At 43.2% G+C, this 18,731-nt stretch overlaps 1 protein-coding gene across 1 annotated transcript in view; it reads left to right on the top strand.

Moving 5' to 3' along the window:
• enpep (glutamyl aminopeptidase) overlaps nucleotides 1–18,731 on the top strand; it is a 76,731-nt gene that overhangs the window by 13,022 nt on the left and 44,978 nt on the right. The window contains exons 2-4 of the mRNA XM_078412446.1: nucleotides 12,027–12,168; nucleotides 12,950–13,078; nucleotides 13,885–14,005. Coding sequence (XP_078268572.1) covers nucleotides 12,027–12,168; nucleotides 12,950–13,078; nucleotides 13,885–14,005 — 392 coding nt within the window. The remainder of the gene's footprint in view (nucleotides 1–12,026; nucleotides 12,169–12,949; nucleotides 13,079–13,884; nucleotides 14,006–18,731) is intronic.

An 18,731-nucleotide genomic window follows, 5' to 3' on the forward strand; every position in this document is an offset into this window, starting at 1 on the left:
CAGTGATGTTTTGAATGTGGTGAGTGTGGAGGAGTCTCTGACGGTTTGGGGTAGTGAGTTCCATAGGGTGGGAGCAGCGATGGAGAAAGCCCTGTCCCCCCAGGATCTGAGTTTGGTCCGGATGTGGGGGGATAGGAGATTGGCAGCAGCAGAGCGGAGGGTGCAGGTGGGAGTGTGCCTGTGGAGGAGGTCGGTCAGGTAGGATGGGGCCAGGTTATGGAGGGCTTTGTAGGTCATGAGGAGGATTTTGTACTGGATTCTCTGGGGGATGGGGAGCCAGTGGAGTTTGTAATGGACGGGGATGATATGGTCACGGATCGGGGTGTGGGTGAGTAGACGGGCAGCGGAGTTTTGAATGTATTGAAGTTTACTGATGATTTTTGAGGGTGCGCCATAGAGGAGGCTGTTGCAGTAGTCCAGACGGGAGGTGATGAAGGTGTGGATGAGGGTTTCTGCAGCTGTGGAGGAGAGGGATGGACGGAGACGGGCAATGTTTTTGAGGTGGAAGAAGGCTGTATTTCAGTGAAGTCAGCGGTTATTGTGGAGTCAGTGGAGTCCATATGGATGTTGAAATCACCGAGGAGGAGGATTGAGGAGGATTGAGGGGGAGAGAGAACAGAACTGGGTCAGAAAGTCAGAGAAGTCAGAAAGGAATGATGGGTGTGGTTTGGGAGGGCGGTAGACAACTGCCATGACTAATTGTGTGTGGCCAGAGAGTTTGAAAGCCAGGTGTTCAAATGAAGGAGCAGATGAGATGGAGATGAGGCTGATCTTGAAGGAATGATGGGTGTGGTTTGGGAGGGCGGTAGACAACTGCCATGACTAATTGTGTGTGGCCAGAGAGTTTGAAAGCCAGGTGTTCAAATGAAGGAGCAGATGAGATGGAGATGAGGCTGATCTTGAAGTCCTGTCGGTGAATTACGACAATCCCACCACCTCGGCCTTCCGAGCGTGGATTGTTGATGTAGTGAGGTTGGGTGTAGTGAGGTTGAGTGGGAGGTAATCCAGAGGCCTTCCGAGCGTGGATTGTTGATGTAGTGAGGTTGGGTGTAGTGAGGTTGAGTGGGAGGTAATCCAGAGGTTGTTGCCAGGTTTCTGTCAGACAGAGGAAGTCCAGTTTATTTTCCAGGATGAAGTCATTCAGAATGTGGCTTTTATTGTTGAGGGACCGGATAATGGTTCATTGTTGGCTGTGGAAGGTAACAACGAAGCATACATGCAGTAAAGTTAATCAGGAGGACAGTGAAACTAGTTGGAGAACTAGTGTGAGGGTGGGACAGAGACAGGGAAAGCAAGGGTTACTTGAAGTGAGAGAAGTCAATATTTATACCACTAGGTTGTACGCTGCCCAAGCGAAATATGAGGCGCCGTTCCTCCAATTTGCATTTGGCCTCACTCTGACTGTGGATCAGGCCCAGGACAGAAAGGTCAGTGTGGGAATGGAAAGGAGAGTTCATGTTTTTAGCAGCCAAGAGATCACATAGGCCTAAGCAGGCAGAGAAACTCTTGGGTTATTGACAGCATACTAGAAAGTATGCTTGCCACATCAAGGAATAAATGGGAATCCAACGGCAAAGTCGTACAGACTTCTGCCGAGGATTAGCAGCTCATCCCTTGCAGAGTGGGAACAGTGGCAGCTCCATTTGGCACTTGAAGCCTATTCATAATACTGTACATAATTGCCAAGTCCTCAGCGTCCAGCACAGCACAGGCAGAAGCCATTCAATATCCGAGTCATCCATTCATTGGAATGCCAGGCATCTGTTAAGTGAGATCACAGCTGCCATGTGGATGGCTCTGGATATCAGTGGTGAAAACTACACTCCAGTGATCTGCCCTCCTGCACATTTCTAGGACTCCTGAGGAACTGCTCTGGGATGATTTTGTTTCTTTGCTTATTTATTTATATATTTACAGGTATGTTTTGTGTGCATTTATTATTTCTTTGAATTGTAGATGTTGCAGGTGAGGCCAGCATTTGTTGTCATAAGATCATATGAGATAGGAGCAGAATTGGACCATTCGGCCCATCAAGTCATTTAATCATGGCCAATCTATCTCTCCCTCCTAGCCCCATTCTCCTGCCTTCTCCCTATTTCCCCTGACACCCGTACTAATCAGGAATCTATCTATCTTTGCCTTAAATATATATCCACTGACTTTGCCTCCACAGCCTTCTGTGGCAAAGAATTCCACAGATTCACCACTCTCTGACTACTGAAACTCCTCCAAGGTTAACCCCTAATTAACCTTGAAAAGGTGGTGTGGAGCTGGATTCTTAATCAACTACAGCCCTTCTGGTAAAGGTACTCTTACGGTGCCATTGAGAGGGCATGTGCTGAGAAATGCGTGAGCAGAAGTTCTGGAATTTAGTTTCTGTGATATTGAGGGACCAGTGATATTCTTCAAAGTCAGCGTGGTGTGCGAGTTCAGAGGGCAATCTGCACGTGGTGGGCCTGCTGCCCTTGTCTTTGGTCGAAGAGGCCATGTGTTTGGTAGGTGCTACCTGAGTAGCCTTAATAAATAATTGCTGTACTTTTTATAAATGCAATACACTGTGCAACAGTGATGGAAATGGGTGTTGAGGATGGTGCAGGAAAGGGTGCAGGACAATTGGGAAACCAAGTAAGTCAAGTCAAGTCAAGTCAAGTTTATTTGTCACATACACATACACGATGTGCAGTGAAATGAAAGTGGCAATGCCTGCGGATTGTGCACAAAAAAGAATTACAGTTACAGCGTATAAAGTTAATAAAGTTAATATAGAGAAGACAAAATTTAGTCCCTGGAGTTATAAAAGTTAACAGTCCTGATGGCCTGTGGGAAGAAACTCCATCTCATCCTCTCCGTTTTCACAGCGTGACAGCGGAGGCGTTTGCCTGACTGTAGCAGCTGGAACAGTCCGTTGCTGGGGTGGCAGGGGTCCCTCATAATCTTGCTTGCTCTGGATCTGCACCTCCTGATGTATAGGTCCTGCAGGGGGGCGAGTGTAGTTCTCATGGTGCGTTCTGCCGAACGCACTACTCTCTGCAGGGCCATCCTGTCCTGGGCAGAGCTGTTCCCAAACCAGACTGTGATGTTGCCGGACAGGATGCTCTCTACAGCCCCAGAGTAGAAGCAATGAAGGATCCTCAGAGACACTCTGAATTTCCTCAGCTGTCTAAGGTGGTAAAGGCGCTGCTTTGCCTTACCCACCAGTGTGGCAATGTGCGTTGCCCACGTCAGATCCTCTGCGATGCGGACTCCCAAGTATTTGAAACTGCTCACCCTATCCACAATAGACCCATTTATCTCCAGTGGCGTGTACGTCCTTGCATGTTGAGCCCTTCTAAAGTCCACAATCAGCTCCTTAGTTTTAGTGACATTCAAGAGGAGGCTATTGTCCTGACACCAGAGTGCCAGATCAGCCACCTCCTCCCGGTAGGCCTTCTCATCATTGTCGGAGATCCGGCCCACCACCACAGTGTCATCAGCAAACTTGATGATGGAGTTTGAGCTGAACCTGGCCACACAGTCATGTGTGTACAGGGAGAACAGTAGGGGGCTAAGGACGCAACCCTGGGGGGATCCTATGTTCAGGGTGAGGGAGCTAGATGTGTATTCCCCCATCCTGACCACTTGGGGCTTGGCGGTGAGAAAGTCCAGGACCCAGGTACACAGAGGGGTGCTAAGCCTCAGTTCCAGCAGCTTCTCAGCCAGTCTGGGGACTATTGTGTTGAATGCTGAACTAAAGTCAATGAACAGCATGCAGTATGGAGCTGCTTGAGCGTGGTTGAAATTTCACTCATCAAGACAAGTGGAAACAATGAATTCACTCTCTTGATTTATACTTTGCCGCTGTTGGGAAGGCTATTGAACATCTGGGATGTGAGTTGCATGCCCCAGTATAACCAGCACCCTGACTGCTCTTGTAGGCACAATGCTTGTGTGACTGATCCAATTACATGGCGGTCGGTGGCTGCCCACTAGGATATAAAGCTATTGTCAGGGATCTTATAGAGACGTATAAAATTATAAAAGGACTGGACAAGCTAGATGCAGGAAAAATGTTCCCAATGTTGAGGGAGTCCAGAACCAGGGGACACAGTTTAAGAATAAAGGGGAGGCCATTTAAAACTGAGGTGAGAAAAAACGTTTTCACCCAGAGAGTTGTGAATTTGTGGAATTCTGTGCCACAGAAGGCAGTGGAGGCCAATTCACTGGATGGATTTAAAAGAGAGTTAGATAGAGCTCTAGGGGCTAGTGGAATCAAGGTATATGGAGAGAAGGCAGGCACAGGTTACTGATTGTAGATGATCAGCCATGATCACAATGAATGGCGGTGCTGACTCGAAGGGCCAAATGGCCTCCTCCTGCACCTATTTCTATATTTCTATGTCCCTATGAATCTCAAGGGAAGGTGTTTGGAAACCCTCTTGCTGGAGATGGTTAATGCCTGGGACTTTTATCGTGCCAATGTTAGCTGTCAATTAATTAGCAGCCATTCCTGAATATTATCTAGGCCCTGTTGGCATGAGCTGCTTCATTTTGCAGAAGAGTCATGAATGGAGTGGGATCTTGTATGATTGTCAACAAATATCCATAATTCTGACCTTGTGGTGGAAGGAAATGTTGTTGATAGACAATAGACAATAGGTGCAGGAGTAGGCCATTCAGCCCTTCGAGCCAGCACCGCCATTCAATGCGATCATGGCTGATCACTCTCAATCAGTACCCCGTTCCTGCCTTCTCCCCATACCCCCTCACTCCGCTATCCTTAAGAGCTCTATCCAGCTCTCTCTTGAAAGCATCCAACGAACTGGCCTCCACTGCCTTCTGAGGCAGAGAATTCCACACCTTCACCACTCTCTGACTGAAAAAGTTCTTCCTCATCTCCGTTCTAAATGGCCTACCCCTTATTCTTAAACTGTGGCCCCTTGTTCTGGACTCCCCCAACATTGGGAACATGTTTCCTGCCTCTAATGTGTCCAATCCCCTAATTATCTTATATGTTTCAATAAGATCCCCCCTCATCCTTCTAAATGGAGCAGGCGAAGTTGGTCAGAGCTGAGCTGTGGAACAGTGAGATCCTGCAGGCAGCGAGCTTGACCCTCATCACACAAAACTTCCTCCTCGGCGTGAATGTCTTCTTTCATTTCACCATTCACTTCAGTTTCACCAGGATTCCCCTGATTGTGAAGGAATCAGGATCAATGCAAAGGGATCAGGTTAAATTGCTAGTGATATGGATGGCCAGGAAGTCCAAGCTGTTGACCATCTCTACAGCAGACCCATTGATCTACATTGGCTCTACATTTGCAAGCTCTGGAAACACTAGACAGTTTGCTTTGTCCAATCTAAAACCCCTGTAAATATATCAGCAAAACAACTATTTGTTGCAGTTGATCATACTTTTAAATACAATGGTTAAAGGCAGTCTTTGGAGTATAAACTGTCCAGAGTCTGACAGATCTCGACCCTAAACGTCGCCGATTCCTTTTCTCCAGAGATGCTGTCCGACCCGCTGAGTTATTTCAGCTTTTTGTATCTATCTTCAGTTCAACACAGCATCTGCAGTTCCACAGACCAAAACCCCATATTTATAAAAAATAATTTTTAATGGCAGGAAGTTAGAAATCCATTCTGCCTTTTGAGAGTACTTGGTGGAACGGTCCCCAAATCTTCACTATATTTAATGGTGTCGAATGCCATTTTGGAAGTCATTGAAGGTCCTGCCACCAGTAACTTCCAGATGGCTCTGATTAATATCGCTCGTGAGATTGGTTGCACTCTGAACTCCAACAATGAGTGCAATGTATTAGCTTTACTTTGTTTTCCAACATGAAATCTGCAGAGCCAACCCAGGAGCATTACAAAATAATTGGATTATTATGCTGTGGTTTCGTGATCTCCAGTCTAAAGAATTGAAATGGAAAAAACTATCTTATGTGACAGGAACTCCCTTATCCTCTTGACCAAAGCTTGTTTATTTTGTTAGTACGAAGCACATGCTGCATTAAATGGATCACTATATGTTTTAAGAGGTTTCAAGACGAATTTATTGCCACATGTCCCAATTGAGGTACAGTGCAATTCAGATTGCCATACAGTCATACTAATAAAGAGCAACAAGACACCCAAATAAATTTTTAACATGGACATCCACCACAGCGACTCCCCCACATTCCTCACTGTGATGGAAGGCAAAATAAAAGTTCAACTACCCTTCTTCGTTCTTCCGCGGGGCACTCGAACCTTCTGTTGTCGGGGCGATCTTGGCTCCTGCAACCGGCAGTCGAGCCCTCTGCGTCGGGGCGATCAAGCTCCCGCATCGGGGGGGATCTCAGCTCCCCGCGCCGGGTGATCAGACTCCCGAGACGGGGCTGGTCGAACCTCCTGCTGATTGGAGTTTCTCAACATCGGTCTCTACCCGAGACTGCGAACTCCTTGATGTTAAAATCCGCAGGCCGTGGTTGGAGCGTCGATCCCAGGCAAGGGATCGCAGGCTCCGATGGTAAGTCAACGGTCCCACGGTGGGGCTCAAAGTCAGTCTCGAGCAAGGCCGCCAGCTCCATGATGTTAAACTGCAGAGTGACCGGAGATACAATCCGGAAATCAATTGCATCTCCTGTAAGGTAAGAGATTGAAAAAACGTTTTGCCCCCCCCCCCCCCCCTCCCCCACCACCACATAAAACAAACCAAAGAACATTAACACATACTTTTTAAAACACACTAAAAATAACAAAAAAAGACAGACAGACTGCAGGCGAGGCTGCCATCGCTGACGGCACCACCCGGATGTGGGGTAACATTAGACTAAACTGTTTTATGGTACATTCTATTTAATGAGTTTTATGCTTGGCGTGTTTCCCCGAAGAACAAGTAATTAACCTGCTGGCATTGAAGCTGATGAGGCCCCCTGTAGTCAACTGGAGAGGTACGTTTGATTTGGAACAGCAGGTGGCACTATAGGTTAACATTCCTTTGTCAAGCTTCTACTGGGCTGTGGCCTGATAGAAATAGAAGGTAGACGCAAAATGCTGGAGTAATTCAGCGGGACAGGCAGCATTTCTGGAGAGAAGGAATGGGTGACATTTCAGGTCGAGATCCTTCTTCAGCCTTTTTAAAAATGGTTTGTGTCTGAGAAAGGTGATAAACAACAGGCCTTGGGTGCAGAAGGTATCCCTGAAATATGAGAAATTTCAGTCTCTAATCCACAGCCACGAATCTTGCAAATGTTGACTACTTCTGGTTGCCAATTCGCAGTCAAGCCTTCAGTGGTGAAATTCACCACAGCCTTCAGTACATCAGGACTGGCTTTGGCTCACTGAGGAAAAGGGTGTTTACAGATCCTCATGCAAAACCCGTGGTCTATTGGGACGGTGGCGCAGAAGTAGAGTTGCTGTCTTTCAGCGTCAGAGACCCAGGTTAGATCCTGACTATGGATGCTGGCTGTGCAGATTTTGTTTTGTTCTCTCCGTGACTGCATGGGTTTTCTCTGAGATCTTCAGTTTCTTCCAACACTCCACGAAGACAAACTGGTTTGTAGGTTAATTGGCATGAGTGTAAATTGTCTCTAGTGTGTGTAGGATAGTGTTAATGTGTGTGGATCGCTGGTCGGAGCAGACTCGGTGGGCCAAAAGGCCTGCTTCTGTGCTGTACCTCTAACTAAACTAAACTAAACTAAACTAAAAAGCAGTGATCCTTGCACCCTTTAGAATTTCTGACACATGAACTACCTACGACAGGTACCTCTGGTGAGAACTGGTGAGAAATCACGAACGCCGTTTCCCTCAAAATCCTCGAGACCACTAGCAGGATGAGCAAACTAATGCTAATACTGTAAGGCCAACATCCTCAGGAGTGAGGTCCTAATAAGCGAGTTTGGTATCTCGACTGGGCATGTGCCGGTCATAGGTCGCAGGGGCTAAACATTCTCGCCAGCTGATCTGCTGCGTGTAGACAGACCTGCGTTTCATCCGTATTTTCCAGTTTTGCTTCATGGACGTAAGAAAATGCTGCTTTAAAAAATATTAATTAGGTGTATTTATGGTGAATTTGTACAAGACTACGATGATTTTGTGGGTTTTATTGGTTTATGCTTCAATTTTCTTTTGCATCGTAAATTGTATCGGAGCTGCTGCTCAAGCGGGAATATGTCGCACTTCCCAAACCATGAGTTATTCTTGGTTTTCCGGATTGTCGGCGATGCAAAAGAAAAACAAACATTTGAGTGAATGAATTGCTGCTTTGTGCGGGCGGAATGTCAATGGACGGCCACTGTAAACTTGAAGCTGCTGTTGGTGCAGCGATTAGACAGCTGCAGAGGTCAGCATCCAGCGGAGCGGTTTGTCTGATCAAACCCTCCCTATAATATCACCCGGTAGACACAAAATGCTGGAGTAACTTACCGGGACAGACAGCATCTCTAGAGAGAAGGAATAGCTGACGTTTCAGGTTGAGGCCCAACAGGAAGGGTCCCGCTGAATTACTCCAGCATTTTGTGTCTATCTTTGGTGTAAACCAGCGTCTACAGCTCCTTCTTACACATTAAGAAATCCCCACGCCTGGTGCTTCATTGCGGGTTACAGAGCTCCCTCCCACCCCAGGCAATGCCACTTGTGCCATCGCCCAGAGCAGATACGGGCGCTGCACAAACTCACTCTTTATTCTCCAACAGGAAAAGAGTCTGACTGTTTACCCTATCAATTCATCTCATAATTTTATAAACTCTATCAAGTCCCGCTCTGCCTCCAATGCTCAGTCCAGACCACATCTGCTTCACCTCTTCTCCAAAGCCTCTATATATTTCCTATTGTGTGGTGATCAGAACTGCTCACAATACTCCAAACATTGCTTAACCAATGCACCTGCAATTGCACCTGCAATTTGACGTCTCAACATTTATACTCAATGTCTGACTAATGAAGCCTGTATGCCTTCTTTACCATCCTATCCACTTGTGTTGCCACTGGCAGGAAGCTGTGGACTTGCACATCACACACCCTCTATGTAGCAAAACTCCTAAGTGTCCTGACATTTACTGTCTTGCATTTGACCTACAAAAATGCAACACGTCACACTTGCCAAGATTAAAATCTATCTGCCATATATTTGGCCATTCTTCCATCTGATCGATATCCATCTGCTTCCTTAGCCAACCTGACACTATCCACAACTCCATCAATGTTTGTGGCATCTGCAGACTTACTAATTCGACCATTTACATTTTCATCCATCAATTAATGTATGTTTTCAATACAATATATTATGGTTATAAAATTGAAATTCAATTTGGTAAAAATATTTTGGTTAAAATGGCTATATTGGCTATGTAATAAAAAAATGTAATAATCCACTCAGATCTGAATGATAAATTAAAAAAAAATCATATTACAATCTGCTAAGTAGCAGAAACCTGAAAGAACAAGATTTTGATTCAATAGTTTAGGTAAATTTATCACAATGGAGTTTGGCCAATGAAATTATCCCTTCATTATCTTATCACTGTTTGCTCAATAACTCCAAATGGGATGAACAATTAAATTTTTCATTGTGTTGCAGTAAACATAATAGGTTTCTTCCTCATTAGCAAATTTGCAGATGACACAAAGCTGAGGGGCAGTGTGAACTGTGAGGAAGATACTATGAGGTTGCAGGGTGACTTGGACAGGCTGTGTGAGTGGGCGGATGCATGGCAGATGCAGTTTAATGTGGATAAGTGTGAGGTTATCCACTTTGGTGGTAAGAATAGGAAGGCAGATTGTTATCTGAATTGTGTCAAGTTAGGAAAACAATGAGATCTGGATGTCCTAGTGCATCAGTCACTGAAAGGAAGTATGCAGGTACAGCAGGCAGTGAAGAAAGCCAATGGCATGCTGGCCTTCATAACAAGAGGAGTTGAGTATAAGAGCAAAGAGGTCCTTCTACAGTTGTATAGGGCTCTAGTGAGACCGCACCTGGAGTACTGTGTGCAGTTTTGGTCTCCAAATTTAAGGAAGGATATTCTTGCTATTGAGGGCGTGCAGCATAGGTTTACTAGGTTAGTGGAGGCCAGTTCTCTGAATGTTTTCAAGAGAGAGCTAGATAGAGCTCTTAAGGATAGCGGAGTCAGGGGGTATGGGGAAAAGGCAGAAACGGGGTACTGATTGAGAATGATCAGCCATGATCACATTGAATGGTGGTGCTGGCTTGAAGGGCTGAATGGCCTACTCCTGCACCTATTGTCTATTGTCTATTGTCTTTTCTCTGGTAACAGTAATCTAATATCTATAAGCAATACAGAGGCTTGAAGGCAGTAACGACAGAATCACAATAAAAAACACATTCAAATAAAAACATACAAAATAAAAGCGAATGATGGAAATTAATTTATCCCTGCTTCAAATAGATCTTTTTGCGCTTGTGAATCTGGATCAACGGATGGGTTGACCCCAGTAATCTCATGAGGCGAGGGATGTAAAAAATGCTTTTATTGGCCTAATCTTATCTCTCAATAGCTACATGCACCATACAGAACATTCTTAGAGATAAATAAAGACGTGGACTGACCATATAATCCTATATGTTTCTATCCATGAAAGCGAGTTCAATATTTCAGTGATTGTTAAATACTTTGCCATGGCGATATATCTTTTCCTGTAGCATGCATCCATTTTTCTGGCAATGATAAGATTTACAATACAAAACAATTCCAAGGGCCACTTGCAGGAAACAAGCTTTATTTTGACTGTACTTCACCAAATACTGACAGTTTCATTTACTGGTCCACTTGCCTCATCTTTGTGAGCCATTGATACTTTAGTCCAGAGCCATGCGGTGACAGATCTTAGCTCTTTAATTCTCTACCCAAGGTATTCAGTGACAGACTGCCCCTCCTGGCACAATGGTCCAATTTTATACAGTGACAAGACTATATCCACTTGGAGTGTACCTTGAATTATACTGTATCACTGCTAGATGGCCCCAATATTTTTCACGACAGATCTATTCTGAGATTTTGTGTTTACTTCTAAATAACCAGGCATGAAAATGTGATATTATAATAAAGAATATTGTTATTTTTAGACTGTGTGCCCTGGTTGGGATTAGCAAAATTAGAATTGCAGTAACAGATCAAACAAGAGATCGCCTTCTATAACTTTTAGATTCAATTATCTTCTGAGTAAACAGCGGTAGAGTTGCTGCCGTACAGCACTTGCACCACCAGAGACCAGGGTTCGATATCGACTACGGGTGTTGTTTGTATGGGGTTTGTACGTTCTCCCCGTGACCGCATGGGTTTTCTTCGAGATCTTCGGTTTCGTCCCACACTCCAAAAACATACAGGTTTGAAGGTTAATTGGCTTCGGTTTGTATACTTGGTATAAGTGTAAATTGTCCCTAGTGTATGTAGACTTGTGTCAATATGCGGGGATCATTGGACGGCGTGGACTCGGTGGGCTGTAGGGCCTGTTTCCGCACTATCTCTATACTAAACTAAATCTTTCTTTAAATTATATAAATTTTTCGTTTCACGGAATGCCAGTCAAAAGCATATATTGGAGAAAGTGAAATAAATACATCTCCCTCATTCATAAACACTGTTATAAGAGGCACAAGAAAACCATTAGTAAAATTAAATAAATATGACTTTTAATTATTGGTTAAAGAGATGCTTCTATTAAATTGTTAATCTGTGTTTGTCTGTGATAATAATTGTACAGTTGTATGTTCTATTACAATTGGTTCAATTCTTTCAACGGTTACTTAATGTGCATAATGTTTAGGGGGAAACGTATTTGCTATATTCATGATATGTATGATGTATTTTGCGTACAGTGAGGGGTTGGTTATCTACAGATATTTAGTACAGGAGGTAGAAAGGATTTACTTTTTATTGGAGATTTCTTCTCATTTTTCCTCATGGCCTGTATTTTGTGATGATAATCAGAAAAAAAGTTGGGGGAAAATAAATTGCCAGAGTGATTTTGTTACTTTGGATAATTCTGCAGATGTTTGCCATTTGTGTTTCACTCTCCATAAGACCATGTTCTTGCATCAACAGGAGCATCGCAGCTACAGACCATGAACCAACAGATGCACGGAAAACATTTCCATGTTTCGATGAACCCAATAAGAAAGCGACATACACCATCTCTATAATACACAGGGCACCTTATGAAGTGATTTCAAACATGCCTGTTGAGGTAATTATATAGCACTCCAAACTTAAAGTTGGCCCTGTCAACGGGCCGAGAGATGCTGTAGCAGTTTGCAGAATGGTTAATGTCGGGACGGGGAGTGGAAGGTTTGGGAACTTATGGATTCTTGATTTGAAAACATTGGTAGCTAGCAAATCGTGACATTTTAGTACTTGTAACTTTATCACCTGCTCTATCTTATGGAGATGGACAATACAATACAATACAATATAATATCCTTTATTGTCATTGTACAAGTACAACGAGATTTTGATTGTCGCTTCCATATCGATGCTTTCAAGTCAAATATTAAATAAATCACGGCGAACATGTAAACAACAAGAAGGGAAAAGAAAAGGGGGAACAAGGTAAAGTGCAAAAAAAGGTTCATCCAGGGGTCAGTTGTGCCAGATGACCCCAGGGGCAGAGACAGATCATGGCGGGCTCTCAGCAGTTCCGATTCAGAGCAGTTATAGCTCTAGGGATGAAGCTGTTCCTTAGTCTGAAGGTGCGGGTGTAGAAGGCTTTGTAACGTCTACCAGATGGGAGTAGTTCAAACAGACGGTGGCATGGGTGTGTGGAATCCTTGTGGATGCTGGGGGCTTTCTTGAGGCAACATGCATTGTAGATGTCCTCCAGGGCTGGCAGCTGTGTCCCAATTATCCTCTGCGCTCTGCCGACGCCCCTCTGAAGATATGAAATGCAATAAACACACTGAAAGGAATGGAACATTTGTGTCGATGGTACAATAGAAAAAGATTTAATGAACCTTTAATACATCTTACAGAAAGAAGAACTGGATGGTGACCAGAAAAAAACTACATTCCAAAAATCTGTTCCAATGAGTACATACTTGGTTTGTTTTGCTGTTCATCAATTTACTTACATAGAAAAAATCTCATCACGAGGAATCCCTGTAAGTAATTTAATAGCTTGAGTGTAAGGTCGTCTTTTTATTGCTAATGTGTCTACTGACTTGCAAAGTAAGAGTCACCCTTATACATTCCAGCATCACAGAGAATTTGTTGACTTTTCATTGTAGCTGGTGCAAAGTAGTTCACTGAAAACTTGTCAGTGATGACCTGTCTGGTGTTAAGGTTGCAGTAACAGTAATTGGATGTAATGCTGACCATGTGTGACCATGTTGTATAGGTAATGGCGCAAAGTTTAAGATAATTTTCATTGATAAAGCGCTCGGAATCATGGGTTGATGATGCCCAAGCAGACTTCATACTTGGAGAGCAAATTTGTTCGTCTACCTAATGACTCTCCAAAGATAAGCAAAGCTCAATCATATGCATTAGAAAGGTTACAAGTTTGATCGTCTGCCTGAATCGAGTTAGATGGCATAAGCAGTTAGGGAGATACAATGTAGCAATGCTTGGAAGTTGGGGAAGAGATAAGCTGCCAAGCCACTGCATACACATTTGGTACTGATCAGTGTTGAGTTCAAATTCAGCTTTGTTGCTCCCATGGTAGAATAATCTTCCTGAATTCACTTTACTGGCCTACAGGATTTGTGGCAAATTGGGTGAAATGTCAGAAAGCATCCAGCAGTTGTGTGTTGACCTTAGAGTGAACAAAAAGATTCACGAGAAGGAGGGGAAATTTAGTAGAATGTTAAAAGCAATCTGTATTCAATGATGTGAGATTTTCATTCTGAATATATTGAATTGTGTTCTGTTATATTTGTTTAATTTCCCTTTGTTTTACATTTTTCAGCTTAGAATCTATGTCCAGCCTAAACAGCGTCATACAGCAGAGTTTGCAGCAAATACCACAAAACTAATATTTGACTACTTTGAAACGTATTTTAATTTTAATTATTCTCTTCCTAAACTAGGTAATGTCTGTGTGATTTGTCTCTGTTTTATTACGAATGGTTATATTGTTACAGCATTTCAATGAAACAAAGTGAAAAACATGAGTATTCATCTGTTGTCTCCATCAAAGGTCTTGGATAAACAAGTTACCACATCTGTCATCAATATTCAATTACTTCTTTAGGATCATTTAAATTCCATCCATCTTATTACTGTTATATTATTTTTATTTTCATATTTATATACATTATCTTGAAAGATAGTGTGAACAGGTGGAAACATTAGGAACAAGGAACTGGAGATGCTAGCTTACATAAAATGACACAAGCTGCTGGAGTAATTCAGCAGGTCAGGCAGCATCTCTGGAGAACATGAATACATGACGTTTCAAGATGGGACCCTTCTTCAGAATGATTGTGGTTGGGGGGGTAGAAATCTGGTGGTGGGGGGGGGGGGGGGGCAGTACAATGCCTGACCAAGAGATAGGAAGATAGAGGTGTGGGAGCTTTGGATAGCAGATGGTTAGACAAGGGCCAGAGATATAAAGACTAAAGATGTGAGATAAGGATAGAAGAGTTGCAAGTTGTGAAGACAGGGTAAGGAATGTGGATGGGAGGGGACGGGAGGGGGAACGGGAGAAATGGGTGCTTGTCCATATCGGGCACTGGTAAGAGAGATCGGGGGAAAGGGGGTGGGTTATTTTAAATTACCGAAAATTGGATGATTTTATGTTCCTACCATTGGTTTGTAAAGTCTAGCCAGGGGCACTCTCATTGTCCCTGCTATGCCTGCTTTTATGTTGGCCATATTGAACAATCCTTGTTCTAAATGTGCACTGGCACCATCCCCCAACTCTTTTCCCCCCGACATCAATAACTGCATTGGGGCTGCTTCATGAACCTGTTCAGAACTTACTGATTTAATTAACGTTACCACTAAATTCCTGCTCACAAATTCACTCGGACTATCTCTGACACCTCCATCCCCTTTCTTGATCTCTCTGTTACCATTACAGGGGACAAACTATTAACTGATGCCTACTACCAACCCACTATCTCCCACGTTTACCTGGACTGCACGTCCTCACACACTGTCTCTTACAAAGACACTGTCCCCAACTCCCCACTGTCTCCATCTCCGGCTCATCTGCTTCCAAGATTAGGTTTTCCATTTTAAGACATCCGAGATGTTTTCTTTCTAAACACAGTTTCGCACTGATCTCTCACAGTGTCTCCTCTGTGTCCAATTGTACTCCTGCTCCACCTCCCCCTAGACGGAACGAGGAAAAAGTTCCCCTAAACCTCACGATTCACCCCAGCAGCCTCCGCATCCATCACATCAATCTCCGACATTTCCGCCTCCTCCAATGTATCCATACCACCAGTCACAACTTCCCATCCCCACCCTTTCTACATTCTATAGTCCTTGCTTCACTCCTGGTTTTCCTGGTTTCTAACCATTTTAACACCTTTTACCATTCCCATACCGACCTGTCCTGGGAATCCTCCTTTGCCAGAGTGTGGCCACATGCAAACTGGAAGAACAGCACATCATATTTTGCTTGGGTAGCTTACAACCCAATGGTATGAAGATTAAATTGGCTAATGTTAGGTAAATTAAAATAACACCCCCCCCACCCTCCATCCCCCCCCTCTCCCCCCCCCCCACCCCACCCTCCATCCCCCCCTCCCCCCCCCCACCCTCCATCCCCACCCCCCACGCCCACCCCTCCTCACCCTTTACCACTCCCCCCTGTGCCTTAACTGGACACACCCATTTCTCCCCTTCCACCTACATTCCTTCCTCTGACTTCCTAAGTTGCATCTCTTCTATCCTTATCTCACACCTTTAGTCTTTTCATCGCTGGCCTTTGTCCAACCATCTGCCTATCCAAAATCCTCCTTACCTGTATTCACATATCACTTGCCAGGCTTTGTCCTTCCCCCACCCCTCTTTCCTTCCAGCTTTCTTCCCAACTGCCCAGCACAATCACACTGAAGAACGGTCCCGACCCAAAACATCACCTACAAGTATTCATGTCCTCCAGAGATGCTGCGTGATCTGTTGAGTTATTCCAGCACTTTGTGTCTTTTTTTTGCTGGAAACATTCACAAGCTAACCAGTAATCATACTGGCTGCCCCATCCACGCTACTTTGCAGTTTGCAATTATCTCAGCTAGATAAAAGTGTAATTAGTCCTTAACATTAGATTGTTTTCTTGAGCTAACTTGACCTGCATGTCAAGGCTTGGTTCATTCCTGACCTGATTGTGATACTCACATGTGACCAGATCTGGGTCCTCCATAATCCAATAAAGCCAAGTAACAGTAAAATCCATCATCCTTTATTTTCCTTCCTCCTTCAACCGATTTCCCGCCCTCCACACCATTTTGTTCCCTCCCCCCCCCCCCCTCCAGTCCTCACTTCCTTCATTTTGACGATTGTCAATCAGATATTAACTGGTAAAAAGATATTTAATGCTTCAACTATGTTGTTGTTCTACAACAGGTTTGCCAGAGTTAAGTCGCTTGATAACATAAGGTAGTAAATATACATGTGCATTTTTTAATTTGGGCAATGCAGATACCCAGGCATACACTTTAATCTTTCTGCAGAATAAAGGCAACAATATATTTTTTCTTAAAAATGCATTGACTTAATTGCCAACTGCTGTTTCACTAAAGTAGTGCATAACCATTATCTCTATCATCATGACCACTTCATCATGAATGGCTTTATTAGTTTTTTCTCTTACATTCATCTGTTTTTGATATAATGACCATAATTGGCAAGTTAATTGCAACAAGTGTTTATACAGCGCCTTTTATTCAGTTCAGTATTCCAAGGTACTTTTCATTTGGGAAATAGATCTGAGTAAGAGTGTCGTGGTTTAAGAGCTTGGGTGGAATTGGAAGAGCAAGATAAGATCATAAGAAACAGTAGAGGAATTAGGCCATTTAGCCCACCAAGTCTGCTCTGCCATTTGATCATCACCAAGTCTAAGTCCTGGAACTCACTCCCCAAAGGTATCCTACTGTTACCGGAAGGATTGCAGCGGGTAATGAAAAGCATTAAGGTTGGGCAATAAATGCTTTCCTTGCTGGTGAGGGGAAGATGCCAGAAAAGCAACAAAAAAAAAAGGATATTACACAATTGGCCTTCCAGATCATAGTGGAGAATGACGGTCTCGGTTGCAAAGTGAGGTGATGGGTTCAATTGAAAAGGGGAATGAGATGATGGGTTTCATGTAACATTTTGAGAAATAGCCAGATGGTTGAACTAGAAGAAATTCTGTCTCATTAACAGTGGAGAGGGGATCTATGAAGATAGTGACAATGGTGGAATCATTGAACATTGTTACTGTCACTTTTGGAACTACATTTTAGCGAGGAATAAAGTGAGGACGAATCATGAGGTGGGTTTATGCCATTCATTGAGATAAAACTGGTCAGTATCAGCTGAGTAAATCAAGAAGAGAATGATGGATGAACATTGCAGATTATAAATATAAAGATGAATAATTTGCAATAATCATAACATTTTCAACTGTTGATTTTGAGCCATCAACCCGTCACAATGGAGATCAAAGCAGGATTGAGATGCACAGGGAGAGGTTGTAGTGGAACATTCAAAGCTTAGGATTTTTATAACATCTTTATAAAGAACATTATTGGAGAGTGGTTGAAATTCACACACACACAGTGTTAACTGATCCTTGAATGTTCCTTCCTTATCTTTTTATTACATTCGGCAGAAATCTCTTTGGTTTAAACTCTTAAAGGTTATGGGGAGAAGGCAGGAGAGTGGAGTTGAGAGGGAAAGGTAGACCAGCCGTGATTGAATGGTGAAATAGGCTGGAGGTGCCAAATGGCCTAATTCTGCTCCAATAACATGAATTCTTTGGAAAGGAATGTCTAGTCCACTTAATGTGTTGCCCTTTTGATATCCCAGATATTATTAGAATCTCCTGTCACTCATTGCTGTACATTGATATAAATAAAATTAACTCTTTGCTTGCTGCAAATGTAAATTTATGAGCACCATATGAAAAATATATAGATTTCTCCATTAGTCTTCCCTGAACAGCTAGCTATTGCGCTCTGTAAATTTAGGCTCAGGGTTGATTCCCAGAACAGCTGAGCTAACTAATTTTAACTGGTGAAGCAATCTAAGTCCATACTAGGTTAAGGCCTTTGATTAAATTGTAATTATTCATTCAGAGTTTGTACCTTTAAATGACCACCGAGCTTGCATAAGATTCTTAAAATTGGCACAAATATTTGGTTGATATTTTCTGAGCCATTTCTTAACACGCTATATATTTTATACCGCTATCATAGTGCAATAAATATTAACTACTTTCACTCTGTTTAGAGAATTTGGAAAGACCTTTGTTCTTTACTGTCACAAATTATAAAGGAAAGCCCCAGATCTTTATAGGACAATAATATGGCATAGCTATCCCCAAAACAGAATTGCTTTTCAGCTTTGTTAACTTGTTTCTTGGTGAAATAGGCTGCCCTCTCATCTGAGATAACATTGACTTCTTAATAGAGATCATGTATGTTGCCTGGGGAACAGGTAAAGAAATTAATTTTATTTTGCCAGAATTCTGTCCATATTTCAATACTATATGTACATCTGCTGCTATAAAGACATTAAGCAGTCTGTTACTATTTAAAAATGGATATTGTTTTCTTGGTACTGTGTTTTCATGGTTTATAGATTAACCTGTGAAAACATTCT

The sequence above is a fragment of the Rhinoraja longicauda genome, chromosome 1, assembly GCF_053455715.1.
Source record: "Rhinoraja longicauda isolate Sanriku21f chromosome 1, sRhiLon1.1, whole genome shotgun sequence".
Classification (NCBI taxonomy): Eukaryota; Metazoa; Chordata; class Chondrichthyes; order Rajiformes; family Arhynchobatidae; genus Rhinoraja; species Rhinoraja longicauda.